The sequence below is a fragment of the Nycticebus coucang genome, chromosome 10 (genome assembly GCF_027406575.1).
Source record: "Nycticebus coucang isolate mNycCou1 chromosome 10, mNycCou1.pri, whole genome shotgun sequence".
Taxonomy (NCBI): Eukaryota; Metazoa; Chordata; class Mammalia; order Primates; family Lorisidae; genus Nycticebus; species Nycticebus coucang.
Genome location: NC_069789.1, coordinates 30,199,078 through 30,215,483, shown reverse-complemented (window position 1 = coordinate 30,215,483; position 16,406 = coordinate 30,199,078). Strand labels below are relative to the sequence as shown.

At 43.3% G+C, this 16,406-nt stretch overlaps 1 protein-coding gene across 1 annotated transcript; it reads left to right on the top strand.

Annotated features, from left to right (window-relative positions):
- Nucleotides 1–2,365: 2,365 nt before the first annotated feature.
- LOC128596372 (thymosin beta-4-like) lies at nt 2,366–2,739 on the top strand. The gene is made up of 2 exons (XM_053606032.1): nt 2,366–2,489; nt 2,615–2,739. Exons 1-2 carry the CDS (start codon nt 2,366–2,368, stop codon nt 2,737–2,739), a joined length of 249 nt encoding a protein of 82 aa, XP_053462007.1.
- The last annotated feature ends 13,667 nt before the right edge of the window (nt 2,740–16,406 follow it).

Below are 16,406 nucleotides of genomic sequence, written 5' to 3'. Positions count from 1 at the left end.
AGGGATGGAGAGAGCTTCTGAGGAAGTAAGACTAAGAAGTTTGCTGATATATGGAGCAAGGTGATTCTAAAAAAAATTAAAATTAAGTTTAAAAAGTTTGATGATAAGGAAAAGGAGCTGGGTTTGGTTCCTCTCAGCCATAATCCTAGAAGGCCAAGGCAGGAGGATTGCTTGAGGCTGGGAGTTAAACACCAGCCTGAGCAAGAACAAGACCCCATCTTTATAAAAAATAAAAAAATACTAGCCAGGAGTTGTGGCAAGAGCCTATAGTCCCAGGTACTTGGAAGGTTGAGGCAGGAGAATCATTTGAGCCCAGGAGTTTGAGGTTGCAGTAAGCTATGATCACTCCACTGCACTCTAACCAGAGTGACAGAGTGAGACCCTGACTCAAAAAATAATAAGTAAATAAAAAAAGGAAAAACAAAGGAACTGTACATTAAAAATCAGCATGGTGGCCATACCCATTAGAATGGCTATTATTTTGAAAAGACGCACAGAGAAAATAAAAGTATGGGTGAGGAAATGGAGAAATTGGAACCCTTGTACATTGCTGGTGGGAATGTAAAATTGTGCAGCCACAGCAGAAAACTGTATGTCAGTTCCTTAAAATATTAAACATAGAATTCCGGGTGGCACCTGTGACTCAGTCGTTAAGGTGCCAGCCCCATATACCAAGCGAGGGTGGCGGGTTCAAACCCGGCCCCAGCCAAACTGCAACAAAATGCCCCAGCCGGGCATTGTGGCGGGCGCCTGTAGTCCCAGCTGCTCGGGAGGCTGAGGCAAGAGAATCGCTTAAGCCCAGGAGTTGGAGGTTGCTGTGAGCTGTGTGAGGCCACAGCACTCTACAGAGGGCCATAAAGTGAGACTCTGTCTCTACAAAAAAAAAAACATAGAATTCCATTTGATCTAGCAATTACATGTTGAGTGTACATATATACATAACAGAATTGAAAGAACTGGACTGGTTTATGAAGTGAGTGTATGATGCCCCATAATCATATCATTGTATACAGTTATGATTTAATAAAAAAAATTAAAAAAAAAAAAAAAGGAAAGAACTGGACATGGTGGCTCAGACTTATAATCCTAGTACTTCTGTTGCGGGACCAAGGAGTCTGGCCACTTGTCACCCAAGCCAATCAACAGAGAAAAGGGATGAGAAATCAATGGTTTCACTTTTATTCATAGAAAAGCCAGCAATTCCAGAGTATAGCAGGGATATCTCCCAAAAAACTCTTTCCCTTTGTTACTTTTATTCTCACAGTAAGAGTAAACATCAGCAATGTTATTAATCGTGGTAGTATATGTTAAACAGCATCCTCCTCATAGGTTACAAAGTTACACAACATGTTCCCATCTTAATGTGGTTATATCTTCAAAGCATTTTTACTCTAGAATAAATTTATATTTAGTCCCTTCTTTACTGGGTGCACAGACTGCCCTGGCTCCTTGACCGGTACCATGGAGTCCAGTTCCCCAACTTATCTATAACATCAGGTCTTGAAAATGAATAAACAATCCCCAGATGTCAGCCGGTGGGCTCATCCAGCCTTGTTAGGGCCTGACCAGCAGCACCTGCATGAAATGACCATTCAGGTTAACAGTGGCTGGTAACATTCCAGGAGGCTGAGGTGGGAGGATCTCTTAAAAACCAAGAGTTACAGACCAGCCTGAACAAGAGCCAGACCCTGTCTCTCAAAGTATAGAAAAATTAGCTGGGCATAGTGGTGTGTACATGTAGTCCTAACTACTTAGGAGGCTGAGAAAAGAGCATCACTTGAGCCCAGGAGTTTGGGGTTGCAGTGAGTTATGATGACACCACTGCACTCTAGCCAGGGCGACAGAGGGAAACTCTGTCTCAAAAAAAGAAAGAAAGAAAAAAAGAAAGCAGAGACTGAAACACATATTTGCACACTCATGTTCGTAATAGCCAAAAGGTGGAGGCAAGATCAAGGCCATTGTCATATGAATGGATAATGTGTTACACATATTCAGATGAAATATTCTTCAGCCTTAAAAGGGAAGGATGTTCTGACACATGCTGAACGTGGCTGAACCATGGTGAAGATTTTATGCTCAGTGAAATAAAGCAGACACAGAAGGACAAATGCAGGTACTGGATGATTCCCTTCCCAGAGTAATGAAATTCATAGAGACAGAACTGTGTTTACCAGGGGCTGGAGGAAGGGAGGAGGAACCTGAGTTATTATCTAACGAGCACTGAGTTTCAGTTTGGGAAGATGAGAAAGTTCTGGAGATGGGTGACGGTGACAGTTGCCCAACAATGTAAACGGACGCTCCGAGGGAGCCCTGCACAAGTCACACCCTTTTTGCTCTTGCACCTCACTCTGCTTCCTCTGTAGCCATGACTGACAAACCCGGTAAGGCTGAGATGGAGAAATTCATTAAATTGAAATTGAAAAAGACAGAAAGGCAAGAGAAAAATCCACTGCCTTCCCCAGAGACAATCAAACAGGGGAAGCAAGCAGGTGCGTTGCTTGTACATTCCACAGGCACTGCTTTCTTACTTTACTTCCTTTACCTGTTTAACCTTATAAGATACGAAGAGGTTGGGTCATGTTTAAATAACTGTACTGCCCCTCTCACATCAAAGTATCAGGAACTACGGACAACGAAGGCCGCGCCTGCTTCTACCATCGCCTATCTAGCTGGCAAGGAAGAAAAAGAACTACCATGTTGGTGAAGGAAGAAGCTGGGTGGGATGACCGTAAAATCTAGAGTAAAACCTCGCAGGCTGTAAGATGTGCTTTAATCAGAGTGCTATTTTTGTTGTTGTTGTTGTTCAAATGATTTTCATTATTGTGATGCACAATTTTTAATGCAAATAAAAAAACAAACCTGAAAAAATGGTAGAAATGGTGAATTTTATGTTATGTATATTGTATCACATTTTAAAAAAACAAACCAGGATGGTGGTCACCACAGGAGAAGGGAGGGGGTAGGACTGAAAGAGCAACCGTATTCATGGTACGTTCCATTGGTGTACTAGGTGCTAATTCTTTTACATTTGTCTAGTTCATTGCCACATATGTATGCTACGAAACATTTCATTGATTCTAAGGCACAGGGATTTATCTCAAAGTGTGATAAGAAAAAAGATAGCCTTGGTTCATATGGTAAAATGTTATCTTTTTTGTGTTACATAAAATTATGATGCTTCTGACGGTGGTGCTTTAGAGTAGATTAAATACAAAGTATGTATTTGCATAGACAAAGTATTTCGTAATTAATTTTTTTTGAGACAGAGTCTCACTATGTCACCCTTGGTAGAATGCCATGGGGTCACAGCTCACAGCAACCTCAAAGTCTTGGACGTAAGTGAGTCTCTTGCCTCAGCCTCCCAAGTAGCTGGGACTACAGGTGCCCGCCACAACACCCGGCTATTTATTGTTGTAGTTGTCATTGTTGTTTAGCTGGCCCAGGCTGAGTTCAAACCCACCAGCCTTGGTGTATGCGGCTGGCACGGTAACCACAGTGCTATGGGAACCGAGCCTCATAATTAATTTTTAATAACAGCCTTAATGAGATTAACATATCACACAATTCACCCATTTTAACTGGTTTTTAGTATATTCACAGAGTTGTACAACCATCCCCACCATCAATTTTAGGACATTTTCATCACCCCAATAAGAAACCCTTCGCCCATTAGCGGTCATTCTCCATTCCCTCCCAAGCCACCCAGCTCTCAGCACCCACTAATGTACTTTCTGTCTCTTTAGATTTGCCTGCTCTGGAAATGTCATATAAACGAAGCCAAACTACGTGTGATCTTGTGTGACTGGCTTCACTTAGCAGAGTATTTCCCAAGGTTCATCCATGTTGTAGCATTTTTTTTTTTTTTTGAGACAGAGACTCAAGCTGTCACCCTGGGTAGAGTGCTGTGGCATCACAGCTCACAGCAACCTCCAACTCCTGGACTCAAGGGATTCTCCTGCCTCTGCCTCCCAAGTAGCTGGGACTACAGGCACCCACCACAATGCCTGACTATTTTTTGGTTACAGCCGTTATTGCTGTTTGGTGGGCCTGGGCTGGATTTGAACCCGCCAGGTCAGGTATATGTGGCTGGCACCTTAGCTGCTTGAGCCACAGGTGCCGAGCCATGTTGTAACATTATAATTAATTTTTTTTTTTCTGTTTTTTGGCCGGGGCTGGGTTTGAACCCACCACCTCTGGCATATGGGGCCGGCGCCCTACTCCTTTGAGCCACGGAGCCGCCCTATAATTAAATTTTAAAGTAGTTGATTCAGTCCTCAGTCACTAGAATCCTGCCTCTGACCCCACCATTTAACCAAAATGTCCTTATACTGGTCATAAATCAGTCCTCATTGTCCATCCAGTGGCCACTTCTCAAGCTTCATCACACCCTCATTCAGCACAAACATGAGCCAAGTGCTGCCTAAATGCCAATTCCCAGTCACTAATCTCCTTTCCCTGAGATTCCAGATCTCATCCTCATTCTAATGCTTCTCTGGCTGGGCCTTCTCTCCCTGCCACCTTGGTTCTCTTTTCTCCTTTTCCTCCTGGATGTAGGAATTCTCCAAGGCTCTGTCTTTGGCATCTGTCCCCTCTCTCACAATCTTCCCGCCATATCCAGCAGCCTGGTGTCTCAAGTTTGCATCTGCAGTGCCAATCTCTGCATTTCCAACTGTGAGCTGGACGTTTCTCTCTGAGTGTTCGACAGGCACCTCATACTCCACGCTGCTTGGAATCGCCCCTCTTTGTAACACAGCACTTCCAGCTCTCGTAAGCCACTCAAAAAGTTCTGCCATGTACTCTTTCATTCAACAAAGGTTACTGAGCATCGGCTAGCTGTCAGGCACTGCTCCAAGTGCCAGAGACATGGAATTTCCATTCTAGTAAGAGAGATAGATGGTAAACAATTAACTCTGCAATAGAGCAGGAAGTGATAAGTTCCAAAAAGAAAATTAAAGCAGGGCAAGGAGATAAAAAGTGACACTGGGGTGTGCTGGTTATTCTTCCTTTTCAGCCTCTCCCTCTGAGCCCGCTGGATGCCCCTAGGGGATAACTCATAACGACTTCCACCCAAGCTCCCCTTCCCTCCCCTCTGACTTCCCGTCAGTCCGCCAAGAGCAGGCAGGAAGAAATGAGAGTGTGGGAGGCAGTGGTGTGCTGGTGAATGTTTATCAGCCAGCTCTCTGGGGAAAACTGTCTTGACTTGTAGCATCTACCCATTTCTGTGGTGTAAATGCTCCCTCTATGAAAGATTTCAAACTACTAATGTGACTTGGGCACTGAGAAGAGCTGCATACAATCAGCCTTCATGAACCAGTACAAACCATTTCTAAAACATCGCTGGCGGGAGGGGGAGGCCCAGAATGTCTTCCCCACTTATCCCATCCTCAGCTCCTGCATCCCTACAGGACTACAGCCCTATCGAGAGTTACCTCTTTTTCCACCCAGATCTAAGCAGATGCTCAGAACACCATTCCCTGCTCTCCCGCCTCCAGGCCCAGGATTGGGGATGATTCTCAGTGATGCTGGTCCCTGGGTGCCTCAGTATTCCTGCTTAGTTGCCTTTCCCTGCTCTTACCTCTTCATTAATGCTCTTTAAAATACCTACGGAATGTCTCTCTGTTGCCTGTGGGACCATGACTCATACAGGAAGGTGGTCGTTCTCCGTGATGCTGTAACATGGAAGCTGAGAGCAGTGGAGCGAGAAGTTTGGATGTCAGTGTTGCTCCTCCCCGTGTTTCCCACGCCCCACCCATGGTAACAATCTTCCCTACGTTCAGTTTCCTGCAGTACCAATCCCAGTGTGCTGCGTGTTTTGAAAAAACATTTGTCAGCTGGATGCAGTGGCTCAACTGCAATCCCAGCAGTGTAGGAGGCCAATGTGGGAGGATTGCTTGAGCCCAGGAGTTTGAGATTGCTGTGAGCTAGGTAGCCTGGGCAAGAAAATGAGACTCTATCTCTCCCCCAAAAAAATTGTCGAATCATATAGAATTGAGACCATTTATTGCTTTTCCCCTGCTCTATAAAAATTGCTCCTTGTTCCCATGAATTTCACTAATGCTCTTTCATGCCTCATTTGAATCTTTAGCTGGGCCCATGCCCAGATAGTCAGTGTGAGTAGAAGGTGGTGGGAAGCCCTCCCACAAAAATTACAGTCCCCTTAAGAAAAAACAAAATCACGGTCTTCATAAAATTTATTGGATTCTGGGCTGGAGTGGATACTTTGCATACATTTAGATGATGAATTAAAAAACCACTAAATCCAAGCCTAGGAAATAGAAATCAGAACAATTTCGTACAATTGTATTTAAACTCATTAAGAAGGCCAAATTGGTGAACCAGCATTCTGAGTTTTTGCCACTATAGAGCAATTCTCACCAGTGTCCACGCCGCCTGTAGGGCTTAGATTTGAGAAGATAACATTCTTGATATGATTCTGCTCCCACCCCAATGTTGTTAACCCAAGTGGGCCAAGGCAGGCTGGCTGCAGGAGGCCCATGGTCCAGACTCACACTGCCAACCAAGTGGGCCCTGCTAGACCACTCCAACTGGGAGGTAAAATTGCTCTGGTGGGGAGAATGGGTTTTTTTGAGAGAAGATTGGGATTAGAGTTGAATTTGGGCTGAGGTTGGAACTATTGTTGGGTTTAGAATTACAGTTAGGGTTGGATTAGGGAAAGGGTTACAATTAGGGTTGGAATTATGGTTACAATTAGAGGAAGGATAAGCGCAAAGGTTAAATTGGGGTTAAGGATAAGGTTAGAATTAAAGGTGAGTTAGGGTTTAGGCTTAGCACTGAGGTTAAGGTCGGGATTTGGGTTAGAGCAGGCATCCTTAAACTTTTTAAACAGGGGGCCAATTCACTGTTCCTCAGACCTTTGGAGGGCCAGACTATAGTTTAAAAAAAAAAAAAACTACAAACAAATTCCTATGCACACTGCACATACCTTATTTTGAAGTAAAAAAACAAAACGGGAACAAATATAATCACACTGCCTCATGTGGCCCACGGGCCACAGTTTGGGGATCCCTGGTTAGAGTCTGAATAAGGATTAGGGCTGGAGGGAGCTAAGGTTCTGTCAGGGTTAGTGTTGGAACCAGGAGTAGGATTAGGATTAAGTGTAAAATGCAGTTTGGATTTGAGGATCCTCGCCTTGGCACAGTGAGCAAGGGGAGGAGGATGCAGACCACATCAGGAGTGTCACCTGCACAGACTCAGGCCCATGAGGCAGCACGTTTAAGGTTACGATTAGACTTGGTGTTGAATTATCATGTTAGAGTTAGATGTAAAGAAGGAATACTTGGATAAGGTATTTGGGTTTGATACTAGATGACAGAAATTCTGATTTCTAAACGCTAGTTGATGGCTTAATAACCTCCCCTGCCTTCTACCACCTTCTTCCACATTATCCCCGATGCCTCCTTTGGTTCTACCACTTTCTTCCACATTTTCTCTCACACCCCCTTTGGTGTACAACTTTGGACTTCAGGATTCTTCTGTAAAATCACAGCGTTTAGTGATGAAAAACACCTCCCCCTTGGAAAGCTTACCCAAGCCCCATAACAAGATCGCTGACTATCCCCCCTCTGTCCCCTTCATCTCTACAACAGAATCATGATTTTTACATAGAGTTTTTGTTTGTTTCTTTGTTTGAGACAGGCTCTTGCTCTGTCTCCCAGGCTAGAGAACAATGGCATCATCATAACTCACTACAATACTGCTGGCCTGAGCCTCCCAAAGTGCTAGGATTAGAGGTATGAGCCACCATGCCAGGCCTGTATAGAGTTTCTAGTGATGCTTTTAGCTGAAAGCTCCATTTCCAGTGTCTTATAGTTAGGTGTGGCCTCATATCTACCTACTAAGAAGTAAAGGGTTATGTTGAATGGAACTTCCAGTAAGTCTTCTTGGAAAGAAGGAAATGCAACTTCTTCCTCTGTCCTACAGGCTTGGACTTGGGCTTAACCACCATCAACCTCGGCTGCCTCACTCAGGACTGCTTTTGCAATAAGAGAGAAACAAACATGTGGGAGCCTCTGTTATTTTGAGTATTATTATTTTATGCAGTCAAACCTGATCCAAATTAATACAGCTCCCTCACCCCGAATGGGATTACATACTTCCTTGGATGCATGCTAAGCATATGTATGAGTCAGCACCCTAAAAAGATCCTTAGTGTCCTTGTCCTTATTATTAAACATGAAATCCCGGCCTCCTTGGTCAGTGCACCTGGCCTCTAGCATCCTCAGAACCACCTCTGTAGGGCAGTGCCTGTAGCTCAACAGAGTAGGGCACTGGTCCCATATGCTGGAGGTGGCGGGTTCAAACCTAGCCCCGGCCAAAAACTGCAAAAAAAAAAAAGAACCACCTCTGTACAAAAGGCCTGGAGGATGACAGCCTTCTGCCTGTGCCCTGTCTCTGCTGCTGTTTGGGACAAGAGGGCAAGATGAAAATAAGGGTGTGGGCAAAGCTTCCCACAGCAAAGTGTCCACCATGGAGACTCTTTCTTAATCCAGAAATTACTATTACATTTGAATTTTCTCATGAAACTGCTGGGACAGGAGGCAGCCTGGATAGGCTTTATATAGAGCAGAGACTAGAGGTAAACTGAGGAAGGGCTGCCAAGACTGTATGCTTCCACAGTATCCATGTTCCGATTTCCAATTGCTTATTCAATGATAGTAAATAACATTAGGAATAATAATTATTATTATGGAGGCTTACAATATGGCAGATTCTATTCTAAATATTTTATCTGAATTATTTCACCTAATCGTTACAATAACTCTATGGAGTAGATCTTACTGTATTTCCTTTTTAACAGACAAGTAATTGAGGCCCAGTGAAATTATCAATAAATAATGTGCCTGAGGTCAGAGTTGGTAAGTGGTAGAGCTTGGATTGAAATCCAGGCTCTGAATCACCACAAATGTGGTAGTAAAACAACAGAAATGCATTCTCTCATGCTTCAGGCCAGACACCTAAAATCAGTATCCCTGAGCCAAAAGTAAGATGCTTCCTCCAGAGGCTCTAGAAAGAATCCACAAGCCAGCATTCCTTGATCTGTGGCCACATCATTCCAAGCTTCAAGGCCAAAATCTTCCAGTCTTTTTCTGCTCCATCCTCACATCACCTTCTCCTGTGTTAGTGATCAAAACTCCCTCTGCCTCCCGCTTATAAGGACATATGTGATAACATGTAGGTTTCATCAGATAATTCAGGATAATCTAGTCCTCTCAAGATCTTAAATCTCATCTGCAAAGATCCTTTTTCTGAATAAAGTAAAATTTATAGGTTCTAGGGATTAGAATTTGATGTCTTTGGAGGTCATTGTTCAGCCCACTATATGTTTATCTTTACAACAATGCTGCAAGTTACTTTCATTATGTCCACTTCATAGACGTACCAGCTATTGTGTAAAAGGAGCTTAATGTGTGTAAGACTGAGTCTTTGGCTGGGCGAATTGGCTCATGCCTGTAATCCTCAAATTCTGGGAAGCTGAGGCAGGAGGGTCCCTTGAGGTCAGGAGTTTGAGAACTACCTGAGCAAGAGCCAGGCCCTGTCTTTACTAAAGAAAGAAAACTTAGCTAGGGGTGGTGCACACACCTGTAGTTCCACTCAGGAGGCTGAGGCAGGAGGATAGCTTGAGCCCAGGAGTTTGAGGTTGCTGTGAGATATGCGAAGGTCATGACACTCTAGCCTGGGCAACAGACCATGACATTGTCTTCAAAAGAAATTTAAGAAGAAAAAGACTGAGTCTATCACCCTTAGAAGCTTCCTTTGTCAGGTAGAGCAAACATCTTTTCAGAAACTACCCTTACCTGCCCTCTCTCTTCCACACACATACATCAGTTGACCTGATCAGATTTGGCCTTGCAATAACCATTTCTAAATTCAGAAAACATTTTTAATTTTAAATTGCATTACATTTTTAAAGTGCTTAGGGAGATTAGTTTTAAGCCATCTCTGTTGACTTTATTTGCAAAATGAAGACATTCTTATAATGCAAACAGTTGCTCACCAATCTACGTGTACCTTAATTCTGTTTGTTTTTTTTTCAATATGAGCTTTCTCAAGTCAGGGACTTAACTATACTTTAATATACTAATACATCAGATTTGTTCTACCTTTTCATAAAACAGTTCATATATGCTAATACATCAGATTTGTTCTACCTTTTCATAACACAGTTCATATTGACTGGAGGGCTTTGGTCAGCGTTAGCTCTTATGCTCTACATGCTAAATCAGAAGAAGAGGAAGTAACGGTCTTTTTTTTTAATCTCCACTTGCCAGATGTGATAAGTGAAACAGAACAAGTTAAGTAAATATCAGTAGCTATTCCACTTCTTTAGGCAGTTCCCAGGCAGCTCCAAAGAAGAGTTCTCTGAACATTTGTTGTTGTTTTACCTTAGGGGATATAGATTTGGATTCATTAAAACACAGGTAATCCAGGAACTTCCCTGATGTTCATGAGACTCTTTAATTCATTCATTCACTGAGCCAATATTATTTGAGACCCTGCTATATGCCAGGCACAATGGAGCGGCACTAGGGATCAATAACACACCTAGTCCCTGATTTCATTCTGCCTGTGCCCTAGTGGGAAGAGTAGATTCTATGATATAAACGAACATCAGGGAGAAAAGGAACATGGCTCCATGAAAATGATGGCCCCTGGAGTTGTATAAAACTTCAGTCCCCAGTGACCTGTTAGGAACCAGGCCACACAGCAGGAGGCAAGCGACTGACAAAGCTTCCTTCACTTGTTTTTACAGCCGCTCCCCATCCCCCGCATCACTGCCTGAGATCTGCTGTCAGATGAGCAGCATAAGATCCTCACAGGAGCATGAACCACACTGTAGACTGCACATGGGCGAGATCCAGGTTGTGCTCCTTATGAGAGTCTAATGCCTGATGATCTGCAGTGGAGATATAATGCGGTTGAATCCTCTCGAAACCATCCCCCTCAACTCTGGTCTGTGGAAAACTTGTCTTCCATGAAACCCGTCTCTGGTGCCACAAAGGTTGGGGACCACTGGATCACAACCCTAGGTCTGACCTTCCATTAAGACCAAATCCACATAGCACTGACTCCACAGGCCTCCATTTGCCTCACTCTCTGAATTCCAGTGATCTGGCAAGTCAGCATTCCATCACCACCCGTCACTGTGGTGAGCTGGAGCCTCCTTATCCAACACTATCAAATATGGAAGTTGTCACATTATTCAAAACAAAAAGGAAAATCATTAAAAATATTTTAATTTTCATCTAAGTCAAACAAATATTCCTCCAGTCTTTCAGTGTGGAGTTAAGGATCTTCTTTTTTTTTTTTCTTTTTTTGTTGGGGATTCATTGAGGGTACAATAAGCCAGGTTGCACTGATTGCATTTGTTAGGTAAAGTCCCTCTTGCAATCATGTCTTGCCCCCAAAAGATGTGGCACACACCAAGGCCCCACCCTACTTCCTCCTTCCCTCTCTCTGCTTTTCCTTCCCCCCACCCATGACCTTAATTGTTGTTAATTGTCCTCATATCAAAATTGAGTACATAGGATTCATGCTTCTCCATTCTTGTGATGCTTTACTAAGAATAATGTCTTCCACTTCCATCCGGGTTAATACGAAGAACGTAAAGTCTCCATCTTTTTTAATAGCTGAATAGTATTCCATGGTATACATATACCACAGCTTGTTAATCCATTCCTGGGTTGGTGGGCATTTAGGCTGTTTCCACATTTTGGCGATTGTAAATTGAGCTGCCATAAACAGTCTAGTACAAGTGTCTTTATGATAAAAGGATTGTTTTCCTTCTGGGTAGATGCCCAGTAATGGGATTGCAGGATCAAATGGGAGGTCTAGCTTGAGTGCTTTGAGGTTTCTCCATACTTTGTTCCAGAAAGGTTGTACTAGTTTGCAGTCCCACCAGCAGTGTAAAAGTGTTCCCTTCTCTCCACATCTATGCCAGCATCTGCAGTTTTGCGATTTTGTGATGTGGGCCATTCTCACTGGGGTTAGATGGTATCTCAGGGTGGTTTTGATTTGCATTTCTCTAATAGGTAGGGATGATGAACATTTTTTCGTATGTTTGTTAGCCATTCGTCTGTCTTCTTTAGAGAAGGTTCTATTCATGTCTCTTGCCCATTGATATATGGGATTGTTGGCTTTTCTCCTGTGGATTAATTTGAGTTCTCTATAGATCCTAGTTATCAAGCTTTTGTCTGATTGAAAATATGCAAATATCCTTTCCCATTGTGTAGGTTGTCTCTTTGCTTTGGTTGTTGTCTCCATTTCTTTTATCTGTTTCCTTGCCCTAATTTTCCTTTCACTTCCTTTTTCTCTTTAAGTTCCCATGCCAGTTTTCCACTGTTTTTGTCCTCCGCTTGGGGTCCAGAAGTCTCTCGCTGACTCCCTGTATCCTCAAAGGGATGATTATAGGCAGATCCCACAGCCAGAGATGCCTGGAGTCTTAGCCTTCAAGTAGCTGGGACTACGGGCGCCAAGCTCTTTTTCTTTGTTTGAGAGAGAAAGAGATGGTGTGTCGCTATGTCACCAGGTTAGTTTGGAATTCCTGGACTCGTGTGATCCTCCCACATTAGCCATTCTTCAGATTCTTAAGGATCTTCTTTGCTTCCAGAGCTGCAGGGTGGAGTTCTGAGTCCTCTCCCTCACAGGAGGCACACCTGTGACCTACCCCAGAGGATGCCCAGACTTGGCTTCTTTAAAGCAAAGGAACATGGTAAAAGACACTTGTGAAACAATCTGGATTCAGAATCCTGGTTTTTCAAAATCTTTTCCCCAATCTTTTTGATTCTCTTACCTGCATCTAATTTTTTTTATATATATATGACTTGCCTTTATTAAGCCCGGTCAAAGCATTTAGGTACATTTTCCAAGAAAAATTTTTGGACTCAGGGTATATCAGTTTACATAATATTGATTATACTACATAAGAGTAATAACAAGTCCAACTGGCATAATCAGATGTGGAAACAACTGATTCTTGGTAAAATAACTGTCAACTATGGAAGCAAAAGCACACAGGCCGTGCTTTTATAAGCTGCAAACCGTTATATTTTCCAGAAGGCCTGGGGAGCGAAGGTCAATTAGGTGACTGCTACATGCAGGCTGGGTAAGAGGGCCTCTACCAAACATTTCTCTTGTTTTGGACTAAGCCCCAATAGATCAAACTAAAACTCAAAATGGAATCACTTTGACAAAGTGTCTCTTATCTCAGTAGACAGAGATAACCAATTTCCCAAATAGGCCAGTTTCAATCTTCAATGGCTTGATAATAAAGTTCCCCCGTTTTAATCCTTAACCTGAAGTAACTGGTGTGAACCAGTTATCTTTCTATTGTTCTGTCTCCTTGTCTCTTCCTTAACAAGGAACATACCCGTGAAATGGCCAATCAACTGTGGTTTTGTTTCTGCTTTCTTCAGCTCCCCTTTTTCTGTTTATAAAACCACTCCCCGTCTGCTCAACTCACTAGAACACTTATTCTATTTTATGGAATGATGTGTTGCCTGATTCTAGAATCACAAATAAAGCCAGTTGAGCCCTGTAAGTTAAATTTGTTGTAATTTTGCCTGTTGACAAAAGTACACCTGCAGCAGTTATGGGCCCACCTAGGGCAGCTGGCGCATCAGGGCAGCTCTCTCCCACAGGGGGTGCATGCTGGACATTGAGTGTCTTTTGACTAGAGACAGGAAAAGGTCAGCAGGCCAGTGAGGGGGGAGGGAATTGAGGCAGGGCTCCATTCTGCAGCTGTCACTAAAGCATCTGGGCAGTTCAGTTCCTGGGATGATAAAAAATAAATTACTGGAAAAGAGGAGGGAGGCGGAGCAAGATGGCAGCCGAATAACAGCTTCCTTGCATCGGGGCACCATGAGTCTGGGGAGATAGGACTCCAGGCATCTCTGGCTGGTGGGATCTGCCTATCATCACCCCTGCGAGGATACAGGGAGTCAGCAAGAGACTTCTGGACCCCAAGAGGAGGACTAAAACAGCGGAAAACCGGCAGGTGGTCGCGTGTGTTCAATCCGTCTAAACCCGCCCACAACTGTAAGTTCAGTAGCAGCGAGACTGCAAACCAGAAAGGCCTTACCTGTGAACTGTTTTGGTGTCTTTGGACTTGGCACTCAGCTGAACTGCCTTGGGGAGAGCCTGAGCGGGAGTGCGGAGAAATTTGGCCTTTGTCTAGGGCCCCAGTCTGAGCCACTGAGCCAGACGGAGCTAATAGTGTTTGGCTCTGGGTCACAGGCAGACATTGTGAGCAATCTGCCCTGGCAAGCTCCGCCCTCAGGGTCGCAGAGCTGGAATTGGGTGGGAGCTGGTAACCCAGCGACCAAGTAGCCTAAGGGCAGGGTCTGAGCTGCCTTGCAGCCCTAACCCTCGGGGGCAGAGGGAGACCAGTTTTGACACACAGGGTAAGTGGATAGCCACTTCAGCAGTGATTCCAGCGACAAGCACTTCCCTGAGAAAGCTTCTGCTCAGTAAGTGAACAAGTTAAAAGTGCCTTTTAAGTGGGCTGAAGAGAGATTTAGGGTGTCTACCTGCTGGGGTTTGAGAAACTAGCAGCCTCCAGTCATATCAGAACTGTGATGAACATCTCATACCTCAGAAGACCACGTGTTGCCCAGACAATATTCAATAACATATACATACTGCTTTGTTTTTGGTTGTGTGTTTTTTTTTTCTTTGGTTTGGTTGTTTTTTTTTGTTTGTTTATTTTGATGTTGTGGATTGCTGTTTTGTTTTTTAAGTTCAACCTTTTCCATACAGATCCTTTTTCTTTCTCAATTTTTCTAGTTTAATTATAATTTCCCATTGCTGCCTATTTCAATAATTAGAACTTCATTTTTGTTAGTGTTTCTACCGCTATTATTTGGTTTTTCCAGCCAATTTTATCCCGTAAAGTTTTCTGTTTGCTTGTTTTGGTTTGATTTATAGCATTTTTGTCTTTCCTCTCTACTTGGTGGAGGTGGGGTACTGTGTCTGATCAGGTTAGCAAAGAGCTGCTGACCTCAAGGGAACCACCCAACTGGGCACCCCCAGAAGGTGGTTTTTCTTTTTTAAGGTTGTATCAAAGTACCCTACTGTACACCTATATTGCTCTGTCTCCCTTTTTCTGTGCCTCTCTTCTTTTTGTCAATATTCCTTTTACCCACCCCCTCTCCTTTCTCTATTTTTCTTTTTTTTTCCTTATCACTCGGTCCTCCTTTCTTTCATCCCTTTTTTGCTCCTAAACCTTCTCACACTTCTGGTCCTGTAACACTTAGTCCACAGGCACGAGAACTTAAAGAGCAAGAGGAAGTGAAAGGAAAATTACGGCAAGGAAACAGATAAAAGAAATCACCCATGAGGAAGAATCAGCAGAAAGCTCCAGGCAACATGAAGAACCAGTCCAGAACAACCCCACCAAAGGACCATGAGGTAGCTACTGCAGAGGATTCCACCTATACAGAAATGTTAGGAATGACAGAAAGGGAATTTAGAATACACATGTTGAAAACAATGAAGGAAATGATGGAAACAATGAAGGAAACTGCTAATAAAGTGGAAAATAACCAAAAGGAAATCCAAAACAGAATCAAATCAGAGATGAACGATATGAAGAATATAAAAAGGATATAGCAGAGCTGAAGGAACTGAAGCAGCCATTTACGGAACTTAAAGATGCAGTGGAAAGTATCAGCAACAGGTTAGACCATGCAGAAGAAAGAATTTCAGAGGTAGAAGACAACGTTTTTGAGATAACTCAGATAGTAAAAGGGGCAGAAAAGAAGAGAGAGAAAGCAGAACGTTCACTGACAGAATTATGGGACTTTATGAAGCATTCCAACATACAAGTTATAGGAATTCCAGAAGGGGAAGAAGAATGCCCCAGAGGAATGGAAGCCATACTAGAGAATATTATAAAAGAAAATTTCCCAAATATCACCAAAGATTCTGATACACTACTTTCAGAGGGCTATCGGACCCCAGGTCCCCTCAACTCTAACCGAGCTTCTCCAAGACACATTGTGATGAACCTGTCCAAAGTCAAGACAAAAGAAAAGATTCTGCAAGCTGCCAGAAGTAAGCGCCAGTTGACCTACAGGGGCAAATCCATCAGAGTGACCGCAGACTTCTCTAATGAAACTTTCCAAGCAAGAAGACAATGGTCATCTACCTTTAATCTACTTAAACAGAACAATTTTCAGCCCAGAATTCTGTACCCTGCTAAGCTAAGCTTCAAAATTGATGGAGAAATCAAATCATTTACGAATATACAAACATTGAGGAAATTCGCCACAACAAGACCAGCTCTACGGGAAATACTTCAACCTGTTCTGCACACTGACCACCACAATGGATCAGCACCAAAGTAAGAACTCAGATATTAAGGGACAGAACCAAACCTTCACACTGAT

Bases quoted from the DNA above. Each gene is read 5' to 3' on its own strand.
- LOC128596372 (XM_053606032.1), top strand. From the start codon at position 2,366: ATGACTGACAAACCCGGTAAGGCTGAGATGGAGAAATTCATTAAATTG. The intron at 2,490-2,614 runs GTGCGTTGCTTG...CTCACATCAAAG, and splicing joins CAAACAGGGGAAGCAAGCAG to TATCAGGAACTACGGACAAC.